The 20,845-nt window shown below is 34.8% G+C and overlaps 1 protein-coding gene across 8 annotated transcripts in view; it reads left to right on the forward strand.

The window, feature by feature from the left end:
• Positions 1–20,845, forward strand: part of RALGAPA1 (Ral GTPase activating protein catalytic subunit alpha 1) — a 311,810-nt gene that overhangs the window by 260,326 nt on the left and 30,639 nt on the right. For all 8 annotated transcript variants that reach the window (XM_077126931.1, XM_077126935.1, XM_077126932.1 and 5 more), the window contains one exon: positions 7,737–7,892. In XM_077126931.1, coding sequence (XP_076983046.1) covers positions 7,737–7,892 — 156 coding nt within the window. The remainder of the gene's footprint in view (positions 1–7,736; positions 7,893–20,845) is intronic.

The following is a 20,845-nucleotide window of genomic DNA, read 5'->3' on the forward strand; positions in this document are numbered from 1 at the left end:
AAGCCACAGTGGTCAAAACAGCATGGTATTGGCATAAAGATAGATATATCGACCAATGGAATTGAATAGAGTGCTCAGATATAGACCCTCTCATCTATGGACATTTGATCTTTGATAAGGCAGTCAAGCCAACTCACCTGGGACAGAGCAGTCTCTTCAATAAATGGTGCCTAGAGAACTGGATATCCATATGCAAAAGAATGAAAAAAGACCCATCTCTCACACCCTATGCAAAAGTTAACTCAAAATGGATCAAAGATCTAAACATTAGGTCTAAAACCATAAAACAGATAGAGGAAAATGTTGGGAGATATCTTATGGATCTTACAACTGGAGGTGGTTTTATGGACCTTAAACCTAAAGCAAGAACACTGAAGAAGGAAATAAATAAATGGGAGCTCCTCAAAATTAAACACTTTTGTGCATCAGAGAACTTCATCAAGAAAGTAGAAAGACAGCCTACACAATGGGAGACAATATTTGGAAACGACATATCAGATAAAGGTCTAGTATCCAGAATTTATAAAGAGATTATTCAACTCAACAACAAAAAGACAGCCAACCCAATTACAAAATGGGAAAAAGACTTAAACAGACACTTACCAGAAGAAGAAATACGCATGGCCAAGAGGCACATGAAGAGATGCTCAATGTCCCTGGCCATTAGAGAAATGCAAATCAAAACCACAATGAGATATCATCTCACACCCACCAGAATGGCCATTATCAACAAAACAGAAAATGACAAGTGCTGGAGAGGATGCGGAGAAAGAGGCACACTTATCCACTGTTGGTGGGAATGTCAAAGGGTGCAACCACTGTGGAAGGCAGTTTGGCGGTTCCTCAAAAAGCTGAATATAGAATTGCCATACGACCCAGCAATACCATTGCTAGGTATCTACTCAAAGGACTTAAGGGCAAAGACACAAACGGACATTTGCACACCAATGTTTATAGCAGCGTTATTTACAATTGCAAAGAGATGGAAACAGCCAAAATCTCCATCAACAGAAGAGTGGCTAAACAAACTGTGGTATATACATACGATGGAATATTATGCAGCTTTAAGACAAGATAAACTTATGAACCATGTAATAACATGGATGGACCTAGAGAATATTATGCTGAGTGAATCCAGCCAAAAACTAAAGGACAAATACTGTATGGTCCCACTGATGTGAACGGACATTCGAGAATAAACTTGAAATATGTCATTGGTAACAGAGTTCAGCAGGAGTTAGAAACAGGGTAAGACAATGGGTAATTGAAGCTGAAGGGATACAGACTGTGCAACAGGACTAGATACAAAAACTCAAAAATGGACAGCACAATAATACCTAATTGTAAAGTAATCATGTTAAAATACTGAATGAAGCTGCATCTGAGCTATAGGGTTTTTTTTTGTTTTTGTTTGCTTGTTGGTTTGTTTGTTGTTGTTGTTTTTTACTATTACTACTACTTTTATTTCTTTTCTTTATATTAACATTTTATATCTTTTTCTGTTGTGTTGCTAGTTCCTCTAAACCGATGCAAATGTACTAAGAAACAATGATCATGCATCTATGTGATGATGTTAAGAATTACTGAGTGCATATGTAGAATGGTATGATTTCTAAATGTTGTGTTAATTTCTTTTTTTTTTTCCGTTAATAAAAATAAAAAATAAAAATAAAAAAAAAAAAATAATCGAAGTGGAGGGAAAACTACCTAATTCATTCTATGAAGCCAACATCACCCTCATACCAAAATCAGGCAAAGATATTACATAAAAAGAAAACTACAGACCAATCTCTCTAATGAATATAGATGCAAAAATCCTCAATAAAATTCTAGCAAATCGTATCCAACAACACATTAAAAGAATTATACATCATGACCAAGTAGGATTCATCCCAGGTATGCAAGGATGGTTCAACATAAGAAAATCAATTAATGTAATATACCATATCAACAAATCAAAGCAGAAAAATCACATGATCATCTCAATTGATGCGGAGAAGGCATTTGACAAGATTCAACATCCTTTCCTGTTGAAAACACTTCAAAAGATAGGAATACAAGGGAACTTCCTTAAAATGATAGAGGGAATATATGAAAAACCCACAGCTAATATCATCCTGAATGGGGAAAAATTGAAAACTTCCCCCTAAGATCAGGAACAGGACAAGGATGTCCACTATCACCACTATTATTCAACATTGTGTTGGAGGTTCTAGCCAGAGCAATTAGACAAGAAAAAGAAATACAAGGCATCAAAATTGGAAAGGAAGAAGTAAAACTATCACTGTTTGCAGACGATATGATACTATACGTCGAAAACCCGGAAAAATCCACAACAAAACTACTAGAGCTAATAAATGAGTACAGCAAAGTAGCAGGTTACAAGATCAACATTCAAAAATCTGTAGCATTTCTATACACTAGTAATGAACAAGCTGAGGGGGAAATCAAGAAACAAATCCCATTTACAATTGCAACTAAAAGAATGAAATACCTAGGAATAAATTTAACTAAAGAGACAAAAAACATATATAAAGAAAACTACAAAAAACTGTTAAAAGAAATCAAGAAGACCTAAATGGATGGAAGGACATACCGTGTTCATGGATTGGAAGACTAAATATAGTTGATGTCAATCCTACCTAAATTGATTTACAGATTCAATGCAATACCAATCAAAATCCCAACAACTTATTTTTCAGAAATAGAAAAACCAATAAGCAAATTTATCTGGAAGGGCAGGGTGCCCCGAATTGCTAAAAACATCTTGAGGGAAAAAAACGAAACTGGAGGTCTCGCGCTGCCTGACTTTAAGGCATATTATGAAGCCACAGTGGTCAAAACAGCATGGTATTGGCATAAAGATAGATATATCGACCAATGGAATTGAATAGAGTGCTCAGATATAGACCCTCTCATCTATGGACATTTGATCTTTGATAAAGCAGTCAAGCCAAGTCACCTGGGACAGAACAGTCTCTTCAATAAATGGTGCCTAGAGAACTGGATATCCATATGCAAAAGAATGAAAGAGGACCTGTATCTCACACCCTATATAAAAGTTAACTCAAAATGGATCAAAGATCTAAACATTAGGTCTAAGACCATAGAACAGTTAGAGGAAAATGTTGGGAGATATCTTATGAAACTTACAATTGGAGGCGGTTTTATGGACCTTAAACCTAAAGCAAGAGCACTGAAGAAGGAAATAAATAAATGGGAGCTCCTCAAAATTAAACACTTTTGTGCATCAAAGAACTTCATCAAGAAAGTAGAAAGACAGCCTACACAATGGGAAACAATATTTGGAAATGACATATCAGATAAAGGTCTAGTATCCAGAATTTATAAAGAGATTGTTCAACTCAACAACAAAAAGACAGCCAACCCAATTACAAAATGGGAAAAAGACTTGAACAGACACCTATCAGAAGAGGAAATACAAATGGCCAAAAGGCACATGAAGAGATGCTCAGTGTCCCTGGCCATTAGAGAAATGCAAATCAAAACCACAATGAGATATCATCTCACACCCACCAGAATGGCCATTATCAACAAAACAGAAAATGACAAGTGCTGGAGAGGATGTGGAGAAAGAGGCACACTTATCCACTGTTGGTGGGAATGTCAAAGGGTGCAACCACTGTGGAAGGCAGTTTGGCGGTTCCTCAAAAAGCTGAATATAGAATTGCCATACGACCCAGCAATACCATTGCTGGGAATCTACTCAAAGGACTTAAGGGCAAAGACACAAACGGACATTTGCACACCAGTGTTTATAGCAGCGTTATTTACAATTGCAAAGAGATGGAAACAGCCAAAATGTCCATCAACAGATGAGTGGCTAAACAAACTGTGGTATATACATACGATGGAATATTATGCAGCTTTAAGACAGGATAAACTTATGAAGCATGTAATAACATGGATGGACCTAGAGAACATTATGCTGATTGAGTCGAGCCAAAAACTAAAAGACAAATACTGTATGGTCCCACTGATGTGAACCAACATTCGAGAATAAACTTGGAATATGTCATTTGTAACAGAGTCCAGCAGGAGTTACAAACGGTAAGATAATGGGTATTTGGAGCTTAAGAGATACAGACTGTGCAACAGGACTAGATACAAAAACTCAAAAATGGACAGCACAATAATACCTAATTGTAAAGTAATCATGTTAAAACACTGAATGAAGCTGCATCTGAGCTATAGGTTTTTGTTTTGTTTTGTTTTGTTTTTTGTTTTTTTTACTATTATTACTTTTATTTTTTTTCTCTATATTAACATTCCATATCTTTTTCTGTTGTGTTGCTAGTTCTTCTAAACCGATGCAAATGTACTAAGAGACGATGATCATGCATCTATGTGATGATGTTAAGAATTACTGAATGCATATGTAGAATGGTATGATTTCTAAATTTTGGGTTAATTTCTTTTTTTCCGTTAATTAATAAAATGAAATAAAATAAAAAATAAATAAAAATTAAAAAAAAAGAATTTGATTCATGTAGCCTGTCTTTCTATAGCAACTCAGCAGGTGAACTCACTGCCCTCCCCACTACCTGTGACATGACTCCCAGGGGTGTAAATCTCCCTGACCACATGGAACAGGATTCCTGGGATGAAACGGAACCCGGCATCATGGGATTGAGAAAAACTTTTTGACCAAAAGGGGAAAGAGAGAAAGGAGACAAAATAAAGTATCAGTGGCTAAGAAATTACAAATGTGTCGAGAGGTTGTCCTGGAGGTTATTCTTATGCATTATATAGATACCCCTTTTTAGTTTTTAGTGTATTAGAATAGCTAGAAGGAAATACCTGAAACAGTTTAACTGTTTTCCAGCAGCCTTGATTCTTGAAGACAATTGTATAACTATATAGCTTTTACAGTGTGACCGGGTGATTGTAAAAACCTTGTGGCTGACTTTTTATCCAGGGTATGGACTAGATGAGTAAAAAAAAAAAAAGACAATAAATAAATAATGGGGCAGGGATAATGGGTAAAAAAAATTGGGTGGATTATAATACTAGTGCTCCGTGAGAGAGAGAGGTGAGGGGTATGGAATGTATGAGTTTTTCCTTTTTTCTTTGTATTTCTTTTTCTGAAACAAAGCAAATGTTCTAAAAATGATCTTGATGATGAACACACAACTGTGTGATGATATCATGAGCCATTGATTGTATACTATGGATGGACTGTATGTGAAGATTTCTCAATAAAAATATTTTAAAAAATAAAAAAAAATGAATTCTAATGGTTCTCCTTCCTTAATAAGGCCAAGGAGGAAAATAAATTTGTGATATGACTTGCATTAGGTGCAGTTTGCATAGGTTTCCCAATATGGTATGTTGCTAACACCTTTCCCTTTTTTCCATTTATATACATCAAAAAAATTTTATTGGGAAAGATTGCAAAACTTACACTCATACAGCCAGACCTATTCTGGATTTCTTGAGTTTAAGTAAGTTTGACTTAGGAATACTTTTGCATAATTTTCTAAACTAAATTGTTCATATCATAATTTAGAATTTATAGCCAAGTATCCTCAAAGCTTGAAAATATCAAATTTCATCTTAGGGATGGTACTTGATAAGTCTGGGGGAAATTTTTCCGTAACAAGTTAGAAATGCCCATCACAGTTTGTGTGTTTTTGGATATTAGGAAAAGGCGATATAAAACTTTTTAAAAACAGATCTAGCCCTCATAGGTGAGAAATGTTGATTATATGGCATAGGATATCATAACTTGAATGTTCTTAGGAAGGCACCTTGTCAGAATGCCTAGATTCTAGTCCTGGCTCCATCATTTACCGACTGTGTGACCTTATGGCACTTCTGAGCCTTGTTTTTCTCTCCAATAATAGGAAAATAACACCTATTCTGCCTATCTCACAGGGAGGTTGTTAGGGTTTATTTGATGTATCTGAAAGCTCTTTCGAAATTGCAAAATGTTATACAATGATAAGGATTTATTAATGTATTGGTTCCAATGTTAATAAAAACCTGAGCATTAAGAAAAATAAAGATCAGCAAATGTTAACAGAAGTACTTATGGCAGAGGAACACTAAACTGAGATTTTCCTTTACATAATCAGAGAACTGAAAGAGAATTGATGAGAAAATAAGTAACTTTCTCATTAAAAAAAAATTTACCCTGAGATATGATTTTTCACCTATCACATTAACAAGGATCATAAAGTTTGATAATGTACTGTGTTTGAGAGGGTATGAGGAAAACAGGTGCTCTCATACATTATTAATGAGGGTGGAGCACAATTTGGCAGTATATTTTGAAATTGCAAGTACACAAGCCCTTTGATTTACAGTTCCACTTCTAACCATTTGCCCTATAGATTTACTCTCACAAATGTAGCATGGCATGTGTTCAGTAGTAGAAAAAAACTGGAAAGAGCCTAACTATCCTTCAGTTCAAGGACTAAAGTATTGTACATCCATAAAATGGACTTCTGTGCAGCCATGAAAGCAAAAACTGAGAACTTCCTTTATTTATTAATATGGAGCATTTTCCAAGATATGTTAAGTACAAGAAGCAAGCTGTATAACATTGTATATGTGATATATATATATTTATGTATATACACATATACATATAAGAATTTAATTGTTATGCATAGAATATTTTTAGAATGAGACATAAGAAATTGCCTTCAGAAGAGGAACTGAATTGCTACAGTGAGAGGTATGGAAATATGGGGAAGGGAGAATTTTCATTGTATATCCTTCTGTATCTTTTGCATTTTTAATTATGTGAATGTATTACAGAGTCAAAAAACTAAATTTTAAAAATTTTAAGAGATTTGAGGCAATCTTGGAATAATGAGATTAAGTCTAATCTGTCATTCATATGTTCAGCCATATTTTATTATTTTTAAAGCATGTGCATAAGTGGTTTTCTCTGGAGAGGAGAGATATCTCTGGAGAGGAGAGATATTGGCTATAGCCAATTTTAACTTTTTCTTTCTTTTTTCTTTCCTAAATTGGTTTCTATAATACACAAGTTGTTGGACTCTGTACACAATCCAGGAGCTATCATCCAATACGACATCCCTGATAAAGAGATCTTTGCGCAGATTAATATGTAGTTTTTAATGCAATCGAAGTTAGGTTCTGCACTTTGATATTTTTGTTTTGGACTCTGATGAGGTACTAAAGTCAGAACCAGTTTTGATTAGTAAATATGACACACCTAATTTATCATTTTATCAAATTGCCTTTACTATTTTAACTTCTCTCCAAATAATTTCCTGTCTTGATTTTTTTTCTCTGAACTAGTGTATTTTTAAATAACTTTCAAGTTACACATCTTTTTTAAAAAAAATTGTCTGTTGGGGCAGTTTTGTTCTCAATTTCTGCTGGTTGTCACCTGTCTTGACTTTTGCTGTTTGATATTTGCTCTTTGATCATGATGTCCCCCCATAGCCATTATAATTTACCATTAGCCCCTAGTAGGCTAACAGAAGATGCATAGTGCACAGAAGTTTGTTTCTTAATTAACTCCAACTGATTAGAGGTCCTCAAATATTTAAGAAAAAAATAGTATTTGCAGATCAGCTCTAACTAATAATTCTAGATCAAGCATTGGTTGATAACATGCAAAAGACTTTGTTCCCAGTGTTTTTGTAAAGTGAAAAGTTTAGTTGACTCATTTTCGATAATAAGTTTTTGGGTTTGGGATAATTGATTAATTTTATGTGGCTCTTCATTGCTTCTAGGTAAATCTTACAAACCATTGTGGTTTTATGGGAGGACTACAAAAAAACAAAAGCACTGGACTGACCACTCCATATTTTGCTACCTCCACAGTAGAAGTAATATTTCATGTATCAACAAGAATGCCTTCTGATTCTGATGATTCTTTGACCAAAAAAGTAAGTACCGGGGAGGGGGGGTAGTGCTTTTGAGTTAAAATCCTAAATAATTAAGAAAATTAATACATAAACAGATATGAATAATCTAATTGATCAAGCACTATTTCTGACTATAATACTCCACTCTTCATGGAATACTGTCTTCAGAAACAGGATTTTTGTAGAACACACAATTTTCCTTTAAAAACGTGGTATGATTGTAGGTTAGTCTTAATACAGGATTTGCCTTCAAAAACTGGGGGTATGAAAAGCTGAGAAATTTCTGTGTATGTTTAAATTGGTAAAATTATGTTACAAGTCCATAGCACATGGACAAATATATTGTTTGAAGGGAGAAAAATATAAATTTAAATCATTATAAAGCACCAAAATGTGACATGTTGTGTTATAAATTTGTACGAAAACTAATAGAGCAAATAAAATAAGCATCAATCAATAGAATAAATTTTGGTATTTAGAATTTATAAGGGATGTGATAGAGTGATTTTGATGGCCCAGATCTTTTCAAACCTGCACTACTATTTGCTAAATATACCAGGTAACTGAAAAGTTCTTCTGGTGACCACAGAAATACCTCGGAGTACAGTTGTTTGTATTCAGTCCATGTTTGATTTGTTAGTGAGAAATATTTTCAAAAGTAAAGCCTTGTCCAGTGTTTCTTTTCTTTACCTCTTCTCTTGCTTCTCCTTCTCTTTTTCCTCCTCAGTACTGCTCAGTGTAACCAACTGAACATCATCAGTCATTTACTTCATACTTTCTCTTTGCTGTCTGAGCTCTTCACACTTTATTGTTAAACTGTGAAAAAAGTGTTATTCCCACACTCTTTCTTCTTTTTTTTTTTTACATGGGCAGGCACTGGGAATCGAACCCGGGTCCTTGGGCATGGCAGGCAAGCACTCTTACCTGCTGAGCCACTGTGGCCCACCCCCCACACTCTTTTAAAAAGGGACTTGGGAACTCTTCCCAAATATTTAGTTTGCCTTGACTATCCTTAATGCCTTTTGTATACCTTTTAGAGTTTTGTTGGAAATTGTCTACTAAATGGATAATGGGTAGGAAAATTAATATATGAACATTAGATTGGAATGACTAATCAAAGTGGAGGTAATTGGTGTATAGGAGAGTATATTCAATAATAATTTTGCAATGGAAATTCTTTTTTTTTTTTTTACATGGGCAGGCACTGGGAATCGAACCCAGGTCCTTGGGCATGGCAGGCAAGCATTCTTACCCGCTGAGCCACCATGGCCCGCCCTGCAATGGAAATTCTTGGCCTGTCGTTTTTAGAAATACTCGTTGAAATGTTCAAATATTTGTAGATTAAATGAACCATATGAATACTGACATGTAGCTCGTGAAGAGTTGGATTGGTGTAAAGCTTCATGAAAACCTCGATTAAGCCCTTCTATCAACTCCTTTTAAAGCTCTAGAAAATAAGTTATGCCCAAATTAGAGGCAATTCTGAGTACAGCTTAAAAAGATAAGCAATATTAATTATTGAGAACTTAGCAGTGACTCATATTTATCATTATCATCAATTTAATGGCTTCAGGGACACAACTTTTAAACCCAAAGCAAAGTCTAAAATTAGTAGTATCTTAGATTCCAGACCTAAGAGCAAAATAAACTACAAAACTATTAACAGAATATATTTACTTCAAACTTGACCATTACATAGTACTTGAAATTTTATTCCTATGACCTTTGTAGAAATGTCCAGTAAAAGGTTTTCTTATTTCCTTCAACAGTCACTAGCATTCATCCTTAATTGTTAAGAAGTAGTGCTGCAATGTTTGTTTAACAATCCTTTATCATAACAAATAAAACAAATTTGGAGCTAAAAACCCCAGTTTGGAATTGTGAAATGGTTGAGTCCTAATTAAAGTTATACCCTAAAATGGCAAAATTCTTAAGTTCTGAATTTATTAAAGAATTTTGAGGCATTTAACTTTAAACACCAGTAGTTTGTTTTATTGGAAAATTCTGAATTTTTTTCATTAAGCTAGTTAACTCTAAATTTAAAAGTTACTTGGTAATTTACTAAGTGGAAAAGTACAACTATTTTTCCAATTATTTAATAGAAAGAATTCAGGTATTTATATAACATACAATTTCAAGTGTTTAATATTGAGATGCCGGAAGTATTCTGACTTTTTAAAATGTGAGCGTTTGTTTATAATTTTTAAAAAGTTATAGTGTAATCATGTATATTATTTTAAGTGTCAAAATAATTATACCTGTTTATTGTTAAAGAAAATTAACCAGGATGGATAAACTTTTTTACTTAAATAGAGTAATTTAAAGATTTTGTTTGTTTGTTTGTTGTTTTAAGATATGTTGTATCTACTATAAAAAAGTGAAATCTGTCAATATTGGAAATGATTATGTAGTAAAGCGATATCAGTTTGGAAAGTTATATACTTCTCTTATTTTCTCAAGTAGTAATTTAAATCAATTTTGATTAAAATCTATCCTGTCAAGTTTGGAATAAATTGAAACCACATTTCACTTAAATGTAAGACATGTAATACCTCCTTGATACTTTCAGTACCATTTTCCATCGAGAAATAATGACTGTTTAAATCCAGCAGAAAAAGATGATGTATCTGACCTATATACATCTGTATATCTAGTCTGAAACCATCTTTTCATAGAAATTGTTCTGATTTTCTTTTTTCTCTCTTCTCTATGACTCTTACCCTTAATGTGCTCTGTAAGTCTTTTCTATATAACAGGCTTATATTTTAGCTCTATTATGGTATTAGTTTCTCTTTAGTAAAAGCTTAAATGTTTAAACTTAATCATAGAAGCCAGTTGTCTTATACCAGATCTCATTAATAAAAAAATCACTTTCTGTATTGGTATTTTTTCTCCTCAATTTAATAAATTCCACATTAGTGGTAATAAGTTGAGGCCTTGAACATGTGTCCTCTTACAAATGAACAATTGTATATCATTAGGTTGTCCCCCCTTTCCTTTGTACATATATCTTTAGGTGCGTTAATCCATTCAGTAGACACATTAATGAGCACTGGTTGAAGTGTAATATTGAAGGAAGTAAGGCTTGTTGACCTCAGCATGGAGTTTAATACCTCTAATTAAATTAGATAGTCGACAGTCAGTATAAAGAAATAGCCATGCCTCTGGCAAGCTAGAATTATTTATGACTCTGGTTCTTTGTTTTAAACTTGAGAGAGGAAAATCATTTATATCCATTTTATAAAAACTAATTTTGGTTCTGACTTTTTATTTATTTAAGATATCATTTGATGATTTTGTGAATTATTTTTAAACATTTTCTCAGAATGAAAGGTAAATATCCTTGGGTCTGTTTAACAGTTTTATTTCCTGTAAAGAGAAGGTTTTTAAGACTCAAAACAATTGTAGTAGAATTTTTTTTTTTTTTTTTTTTTTTTTTTTTTTTTTTTTTTTTTTATACAGAGAGAAGGAAGGAAGGATAGAAGGAAGGAAGAGAGGAAGAAAGGGAAACATCTTTTTTAAACATTTTCTTGTTTTATTGTATTTTGTTTCTCCGTTTTCGTTACATGGGCTGGGGCCGGGAATCGAACCGAGGTCCTTCGGCATAGCAGGCAAGCACTTTGCCCGCTGAGCCACCGCGGCCCGCCCTGTAGTAGAATTTTGATAACTATATTATACTTTTAAAACAGATCACAAAAGATTTAATCTAGCAGAGTAGAGTCTGTCTTAGAAATAGTATCCCACCATATCAGAAATCCTGATAGAACCCCAACCCAAGCCATCTGTTCTACAAATTATCTCTACCTGAGGAAGATAGATGGAAAATGGTTAAAAATAATTTCCACTTAGCTGAGTTTATTCACCCCTAAAAATCAGAAGTGCTGCAAGCATTGGTATAAAGTGTTCATAGGTGCCTTTCTCATTTCCTCTGTCTCCTTGTTGTAGCCACTTGCTGATACTCTGCTTCATAGGTAGCCGAATCATCCTTTTAAGAGTTTGATGAAGATCAAGTTGAGATAATTGTAACATACTTAGTTAGACTTTCTAGTCTATCTTTCATTTCCTGGACCCCCCAAAAGAGGGGAAAGAAGCATTTTTTTTTAAGTCAGTTTCTTCTGAAATACTGTTAGTGTAATAGATAGCATTTCACTCTCTGTTTTAAAATGTAGTCACAACACTGTCATAAATAAATGCACCTTGCAGACCACTTTTAATCTTAATTTTTTTTCTTTATTTTATATAGAGATAAAATTAAATTGTAAGATACTTTCCAAAGAATTATCTACTAAATGCAGTGTGGAAAATGAATTCAAAAAACAAATTTAAAGAACAATAAAAAAATTTTCATTGTTTTGGTAACAATGTAAATATAGTATTTAATAAAATGTTATGAAGCTATGTTTCAGTCCCAATTATAACAATTAACCTTATACTAAATAATTCTATTTTAATATGGACTCTGCCCTTTACCCCAATTTCTGTAAGTATATGCCTGATATCAAGAATGGAAGATAGAGAAATCAGGAAATATAAGCAGTTCAAAGGAAATTTATTTCACCACTGACAGTGGTATAATTTGGATAAGATAGCAGCTTCTTGTTGCGTGTATAATAAAATTCTAATTCCTCATTTTGGCCTTCAGTGTACTACATGATTTGTCTACCCCACCTGCCTACCTCTCTAATCTTATCTTCTGTCAGTTAACATTTGCCACATTTGGCCTCAGTAACTATCATTCTAACCTTCCAACATATCAAGCTTATTCCCATCCTAGGAGCTGTGCACTTATTTTCTCTCTGTTTGAAATGTTCTTTCTCCAGATCATCCGGCTTCCTCATTGTCATTCTCATTGTAGTCTGAGCTCACGTGACAGTTCCTCAAAGAGACCTTTCCAGACAATTTTAGCTGAAGAAACCCTCTCCACCTAGTAACACTGTCACATTCCCCTATTTTATTTTCTTTATAGCACTTATCACTGTTTAAAATTGTTCTAGTAGTTTACTTTTCCATCTGTTTATCTGTCTCCTCCCACTAGAATACAAGGTTGTGAGGACAAGGACTTTGTCTCTCTGTTTTGTTTACTGATACATCCCCAGCCCCCAGTACCAGGGTTATTGGTGATTAATAAATATTTGTTGAATGAATTGCTATAGCTATAACATCCAAAAATCAAAAGAACTATCTCTAAATGAAGATAGCTTTAAAGTAGCATATAAAAATAAATGCCATAATTGCAGATAATTCCATTTTTATGCATAGAATATTATGTAATAAAGAAAAAATTGCAATAGTCAGTAGTATTTATTGAGTCTCGACACTGCTAAGACATGGTACTAGATATTGAGTTGAATGCCTTAAAGAAGCTTTCCTTAATTACTAAATATGAATGATTCAGATAGCAAGTAGATATATGAAAATGTATATGACTATGAAAGTAGGTATTTTTTCATGACTTGAGCATGTATGATAGTGTGTATTTCCCTAAATGTGAGTGTCTGGGAGGTGGGGAAAAGAATGGGGGCTTGAGTAGTGAATAACAGCTTCAATTTCTACATGTATACCAGTATAACTAACTTCTGGTTAGTTAACTTCCAAATAACTAACTTCTACACATTCTTCACCTTTTAGTTCAAGCACCATTTTAGATCAATTTTCCTTGTTACTTGCATTCAGAGATGTATATTTAGAGCATATATCTGTATATATAATTATTCATTTATTGTTTTTTTTGTGTGTGTTCTCTGCTGGGATCAAAAGCTTTGTGAGAACAGAGACCTTGTCTGTTTTTCCTCTTCATTGTGTCTGCAAGAACTAGCTCAGTGCATTTAGTTAGCTCTTAATTTTATTTGCTCATGTATGAAAGAAAGTAGTTAGAAAGGAGGGAAGGAAGAAGGCTAGAAGAAGGCCTTTTAAGATTTCACTGACCTATTCCAGGTATATATGACTAGCATCTGACCTAGGTCAGCAGTAGAGGAAATAGAAAGTACAAAAAAGGAATATAAAACATACCACTTTTTTTTTTTATGGAAACCATATTATTAGAGATGTAGAAAGGAAAACAAAAGAATCAGAGAAGACTTTCAGATCTTGACCCCAAGTCATTATAATTAGTGGTTAAGTGTTTATAACAGAAATGGGGGAAGTCAGTAGGGTAAGCTAGTTTTTGAGATGATATAGTTACTTTAAATTAATTTTAGTGTTCAGCCCGAGATGAATAATATTTCATGGCACTGAGGAAATGTAGAATGACTCTGGAGTCCCTTCTGATAATCATGGAAAATTAGAACACTGCATAAAATGGGCAAATACCATTATTTTTACCAAAGGACATGCAGCGGAGCACATACTGGAGAAATTACCACCATTCATGAACTCCATGTCAATGCCTGGCAAAACAGGATTATTAAACAGATGGTTTGTGAGCACTTAGATAATGAAGTAGTGATCACTAGGAGCCAACACGAGTTCACCATAACAAATCACATCAAAGTAACTTAATTTGTTTTAATAGGATTACTAGATAGGGAAAGCCATAGACCATATAAAGTATTTAACTTAGTCTTTTTTTTTTTTTTGTGAACAAGTTGAAGAAATATGGTCTTAATAATAGTGCAGCAAGGGGTGCACGGGTGGTTGGTTCAGTGTTAGAATGCTCGCCTTCCATGCGGGAGACCCAGTTCGATTCCTGGACCATGACCTAAAAAAATAAATTAAAAATTAGAAGAAAAAAAAAGTAATAGTGCAGCAAGTATGTTCATATTCATGACTGTCTGTATAACCATATCCAGAGCATATAAATTATTTATTTAATGAGAGGCAGTATAAGAAGGTAGTTAAAGTATGGGTTTTAGAACCAGCTTGCCTTCTGGCTTTGAATCCTGACTTTGCTCCTTATAAATTGTATGACCTTAGGCAAGTTACTTCATCCTCCCCTGTAAAAGTAGAGGCAATAATGATTATACTTACCCTGTAACACTGTGGTGAAAATTATCACAAAGCACTAAGAATAGTAAGCACTAAGTAAATGTTGGGTATTTTTTTAACCAGGAGGAAGGTCTGTAAAGACTTGCTATGAGGAAGGCTAATAACCAAACTTGTCCCATTTTGCATGTTTGTCCAGCACATAGAATAGCAGTCAGACTAAAAAAAGCGGGTTTAAAGATAATTTGAGCTCGGCAAGGTAAAATTTAGTAACTGTGCTGGTTTGAAAGGAAGTATGCCCCCTAGGAAAAGCCATGTTTTAATATAAATCCCATTTCATAAAGGTAGAATAATCCCTATTCAATACTGTATATTTGAAACTGTAATGAGATCATCTCCCTGGTTGATGTGATTTAGTCAAGAGTGGTTGTTAAACTGGATTAAGGGACGGCATGTCTCCACCCATTTGGGTGGGTCTTGATTGGTTTATTGGAGTCCTATAAAAGAGGAAATATTTTGGAGAATGAGAGATTCAGAGAGCAGAACGATGTAGCCATGAGATGCAGAGAGTCCACGAGCCAGCAACCTTTGGAGATGAAGAAGGAAAATGCCTCCCGGGGAGCTTCATGAAACAGGAAGCCAGGAGAAGATGCTAGCAGATGATGCTGTATTCACCATGTGCCTTCTCACTTGAGAGAGAAACCCTGAACTTCATCAGCCTTCTTGAACCAAGGTATCTTTCCCTGGATGCCTTAGATTGGTCATTTCTATAGACTTGTTTTTAATTGGGACATTTTCTCGGCCTTAGAACTGTAAACTAGCAACTCATTAAATTCCCCTTGTTAAAACCTGTTCCGTTTCTGGTATATTGCATTCCAGCAACTAGCAAACGAAAACAGATTTTGGTACTGGAGAGTGGGGTGCTGCTGCTGCAGTTCACAAATACCAAACATGTTGGAACGTCTTTTTAAATGGATAAAGGGAAGAATCTGGAGGAGTTGTGAGAAGCTTGATAGAGAAGGCCTAGAATGCTTTGGAGAGACTTTTGGTAGAAATGTGGACTCTAAAGATACCTCTGATGAGGCCTTAGACAGAAATGAGGCACATGTTATTGCAAACTGGAAGGAAGGCAACCCTTGTTTTAAAATGGCAGATAATCTGGCAAAATTGACTAGTGGCTTTGGCTGGAAGGCAGATTTTAAAAGCCATGAACTTGGATATTTAGCAGAAGAGATCTCCAAATTAAATGTGGAAATTGCAGCCTGGTTTCTTCTTGCAGCTTATAGTGAAATGCGACAGGAGAGAGAGAAGCTGAGAACTGAACTCTTGAGTACAAAGAAACCAGAAGTTGAAGTTCTGGAAAATTCTGGGCCTCCAGGAAGGGAGACCCAAGAGAATAGTGCCCCACATGAGGTCTTGGCCAAATGTGAAAACAGTCAGCCATTTCAGAGAAAGCCAGGATTGGACATGGAGTTATCCAGGAAGGATTTGTGGAAACTCCTTATGTCTAATGGACATGATCCAAAGCTACTGCATTGAAAGCCAACAAGAGTGCTGTGGGACCTGTATAAACAGAGGTGCTGCCAGTCTGACTGGGGGGTTCAGAGAATGGACACATTGGAGGAAAGATAACTTCAGAGGCAAACTCATGGAGGCTGAGGTCTGAAGTCAAGAAGCCTCGAACCAGGAGAGCGGACCCACCCAAGCCCATGGAGAGGGTGACTTTGCCCCAAAGGCAGAGAATGGGCCTTCCACCTGGTTACAGTGGAAGAGTCATGCCGCCTCAGGCCTTGGAGAGAGTGAAGCACATTCCTTGGGGTTTGGGGAGAGCCTGGCTGCCACCACATGAAGGGGTTGAGTGTGTGCCCCGGAGATGGCAGAAAGCCCAGGTACAGCCCTGATGCTTGGGAGGGTGGAGCCGAGAAAAAGGTGGTCTCCCCAATGTTCCCCAAGGTTGCATTCAGAGAGAGGCAGGCCTAGGTTCTTGGAAAGGGTGGGACTGCCACTTTCTAAAGCCCTGAGAATACATGATCCTCAGACTTTGAAATCTAATGGACTTTGCCCTGCAGGTTTTCGAAACTGTATGGGTCCAGTGACCCGTGTTCCTTCCTCTCTATGGAAATGTGTATATGTATCCTATGAATGTTCCTCCTTTATATGTTGGCAGTAAATAACTTGTTATGAGTTTTCAAAGGTCCAGAGCAAATGGAGAGAATTTTGCCTTAAGGGATGGCATGTCTCCACCCATTTGGGTGGGTCTTGATTGGTTTATTGGAGTCCTATAAAAGAGGAAATATTTTGGAGAATGAGAGAATGAGAGATTCAGAGAGAGCAGAATGATGTAGCCATGAGATGCAGAGAACCAGCAACCTTTGGAGATGAAGAAGGAAAATGCCTCCCGGGGAGCATGCCTGTAACTGACTTGATGAGATTTTATACTGTCTCTAATTTTGTACTTCATTTGTATTGCTACTGAAAGGTTTAAGGTTTCTGATATTGTTATGAAATTAATGTATTTTGTATATGGGAAAAACATGTCTTTTTTAGGGGCCAGAGGGTGGAATGTGCTGGTTTGAAAGGAAGTATGCCCCCTAGGAAAAGCCATGTTTTAATATAAATCCCATTTCATAAAGGTAGAATAATCCCTATTCAATACTGTATATTTGAAACTGTAATGAGATCATCTCCCTGGTTGATGTGATTTAGTCAAGAGTAGTTGTTAAACTGGATTAAGGGACGGCATGTCTCCACCCATTTGGGTGGGTCTTGATTGGTTTATTGAAGTCCTATAAAAGAGGAAATATTTTGGAGAATGAGAGATTCAGAGAGCAGAACGATGTAGCCATGAGATGCAGAGAGTCCACGAGCCAGCAACCTTTGGAGATGAAGAAGGAAAATGCCTCCCGGGGAGCTTCATGAAACAGGAAGCCAGGAGAAGATGCTAGCAGAAGATGCTGTATTCGCCATGTGCCCTTCCAGCCGAGAGAGAAGCCCTGACTGTATTCACCATGTGCCTTTTCACTTGAGAGAGAAACCCTGAACTTCATCGGCCTTCTTGAACCAAGGTATCTTTCCCTGGATGCCTTTGATTGGTCATTTCTATAGACTTGTTTTTAATTGGGACATTTTCTCGGCCTTAGAACTGTAAACTAGCAACTCATTAAATTCCCCTTGTTAAAAGCTCTTCCGTTTCTGGTATATTGCATTCTGGCTGCTAGCAAACTAGAACAATAACTATATAAAATCCTATCTTTAGTTCTAAAATTCAACTGTACAGGCTTAAAAAAACTTTGTAAGAAAAATCTCGTGATTTGAATTGACTGTAAGTTCAGTTTGAGCCAACTTTGTAAAAATGCAGAAAATAATGTAGTGATGAGAACAAAGGAAGGGATAGCCCCACTATGGGCTGGCTATATTAGTCAGAATTTATGTTGATATTGTATTCTATTCCAGAATTTAAAAAGAAGCATAGTGGGCAGTGAAACAGTGGCTCAGTGGCAGAATTCTCTCCCGCCATGTTGGAGACCCGGGTTGGATTACTGGAGCCTGCCTGTACCAAAGGAAAAAAAAAAAAAAAAAGCATAGTAAACTGAGGCAATAATCCAGTACAGTTAATGGATTTGATATAAGAAGAGGAAATATAGACACTTTGAATCTGGGAAAGACAAGTTGAGATGTGTATTAGACCAGTCTTAAAATATCTAAAAAGATAATATGGAAAAGTGAATTGCTTTATTTTGTAAGGCTCATTTTGGAAGAACCAGCTTCAAGAATGTGGGTTTTAGCTAAGTATAAAGAATGTTCTTATGAAAATTGTGGCTATTTAAAAATGGGATGGGCTGATTTGTGCATTAATAAGCTCCCCAACCTTAGAAGTATTTAAGCAGAATTAAGATGACTACTTGTTAGGGATATGGCAGCAGGTGAGAAATTAGAACTTTAAGGCTTTTATATTCTATAATTTATTGAGAACTTCAGTTTTAGTTATGTCACATTTCAAAAAACTGATGGTACTTCTTTATCTTCTTAAATTAATAAATATAAATGATATATAAATAATGATCTGTAGCCTATGTTATATACCTCAAATTCTAAAGTGACTTCAACAATAGTTCAAGTGAATTTGGAAGAGTAATTTACAAATCATTTTAACAGACCTATCCCATGTACAGAAATCTTGTACTCTTTTTAAGAAATGAATTGGTGTCTAACTCCAAAAACATGTGAGTAGGAGCTCCTTTGAGAGCTTTTAGACTATAGGAATGGAAAGCCTGCTGAGTACACATAGGACACAATCTGATATGCCCATAAGAGATAAGGAATAAATTAGATTAATGTAAAATAGTATGTAAAATATTTGTCAAATGTACATACTTCTGAGATTTCTATTAACTGTTAATCACTCAAAATTCGTCAGTAGTCTTTCAAAAATTCCCAAGATACATAGTAGTGATTAGCAATTTCTCAATTTATGCTTAATTATTATCTAACAGGTTTTGAAGATATAAAAACATGCCTCATCATGACAGCATAAAATAATTGCATTTTTAGATTTGAATACAAGGGATTTCCATGAAGTTTTTTCCTTAAAATGTTAGAACATGTTTAGAATGACTTTGTTATGCAGGGGGTTCTTTATGCCAAAAAATTTTCATTACAACATTTTGGCAAAAATGTGTTGTTCTTTTGTTTTAAACTTCTATAAGACTTAATAGTCTGTGGTAGATATTTGAAGACAAACTTCAGTTATAAGATAAAAATACAATTGTCCTTTCCCCTCGTTTCTTTAGATAAGTGGGCATTAGAAATTATAGTTTTGGCAAGAGTTCAAGGGTTAATGTAGCAGATAAATAAAAGGAATTTTCTGTAAATTGAGACCTGCATTATTTCAGTTGTCTTGTCTTTCCTAACCTAACTCATTTAATTTTGAAAAAGTAAATACTTAAATTCTTCCTGACAGTGTGCTCAGCTTTTACTATCGTTTATTACTTCAATTATACTTGATATCACTTAAAACAATCTGCCGTTTGGAAATCTCAGTATAGCCTGGAGCTTAGTATTAGATCTGGCTGGTATTGTAACATGTACAGCATATGACATTAATGTATCAAAATTAGATTGGATCATCCCTCCTGGTTAAATTTATTTCACATTTCTTTTGTATTCAGTTAACATAAACCTATTAGGGAAGCTGACACATGGGTATGGCTGTATAGGAAGGATATTTTTAAAGTATTTTGATTAAAAAATAAAATTATAGAGCCATGGCTTTTTTGAGTTGTGCAATCTTTTTTGCTTTTTAAAAATGTCACAAGCCAAAGACCCACATTTATATCATTCAAGTTGTATATATTATTGTACAAGTTAATGAGAATTACAACTTTTAAAATTATTTTAATGCTTGAAGCCTACCATCTTGTATTTTTACAGCAGTTAATAAAGTTTACAATTTCAATGAAAGGATAATTTAATCCACTTTAAAAATGTCTTGCTTTGAAAAAGTAAAATCTTTATACTTCACTTCTAAAAGTGTAGATTCTTCTTTATAGATTTAGCGGGTATTATCTTTAGAGTATTATCTACCTCTATCCTATAATCTTTCAGAATTCCTAAGGCAATTCTTGCTTAGGAATACAAATTTTAAAGTTCAGGGATTTCATTGTATTCTCAAATATTGGCATTCATAAGGTTTAAGATTTTCTAGGTAGATTGGTATTTGGGGACTTTAAGAACCATTAGAATATTGGTTCTTACCTTTTTTGTGCATTACATTGTCATATTTGATAAACCCTGTCTCAGAAAAATACACAAATACAGTTTTACAAATAACTTTTGATTAGTCAGAACCCTTCAACTCAGGTTAAGAATTCCAGGCTTAAAAAGTTACACTAATTGAATTTAACTTCTTTCTTCATTTAAGTTATGAATTAAGCTTTTATTGATTGTGTGGTCTTTATGACAAAATAAATTGCATAATTTATTGTGCAATAATAAACTGCCTATCTGTTAACTCATAGTGTTATGACACTTATCCTTAGTTTTCTCTTCCAAAC

This window comes from Tamandua tetradactyla, chromosome 14 (genome assembly GCF_023851605.1).
Source record: "Tamandua tetradactyla isolate mTamTet1 chromosome 14, mTamTet1.pri, whole genome shotgun sequence".
NCBI lineage: Eukaryota > Metazoa > Chordata > Mammalia > Pilosa > Myrmecophagidae > Tamandua > Tamandua tetradactyla.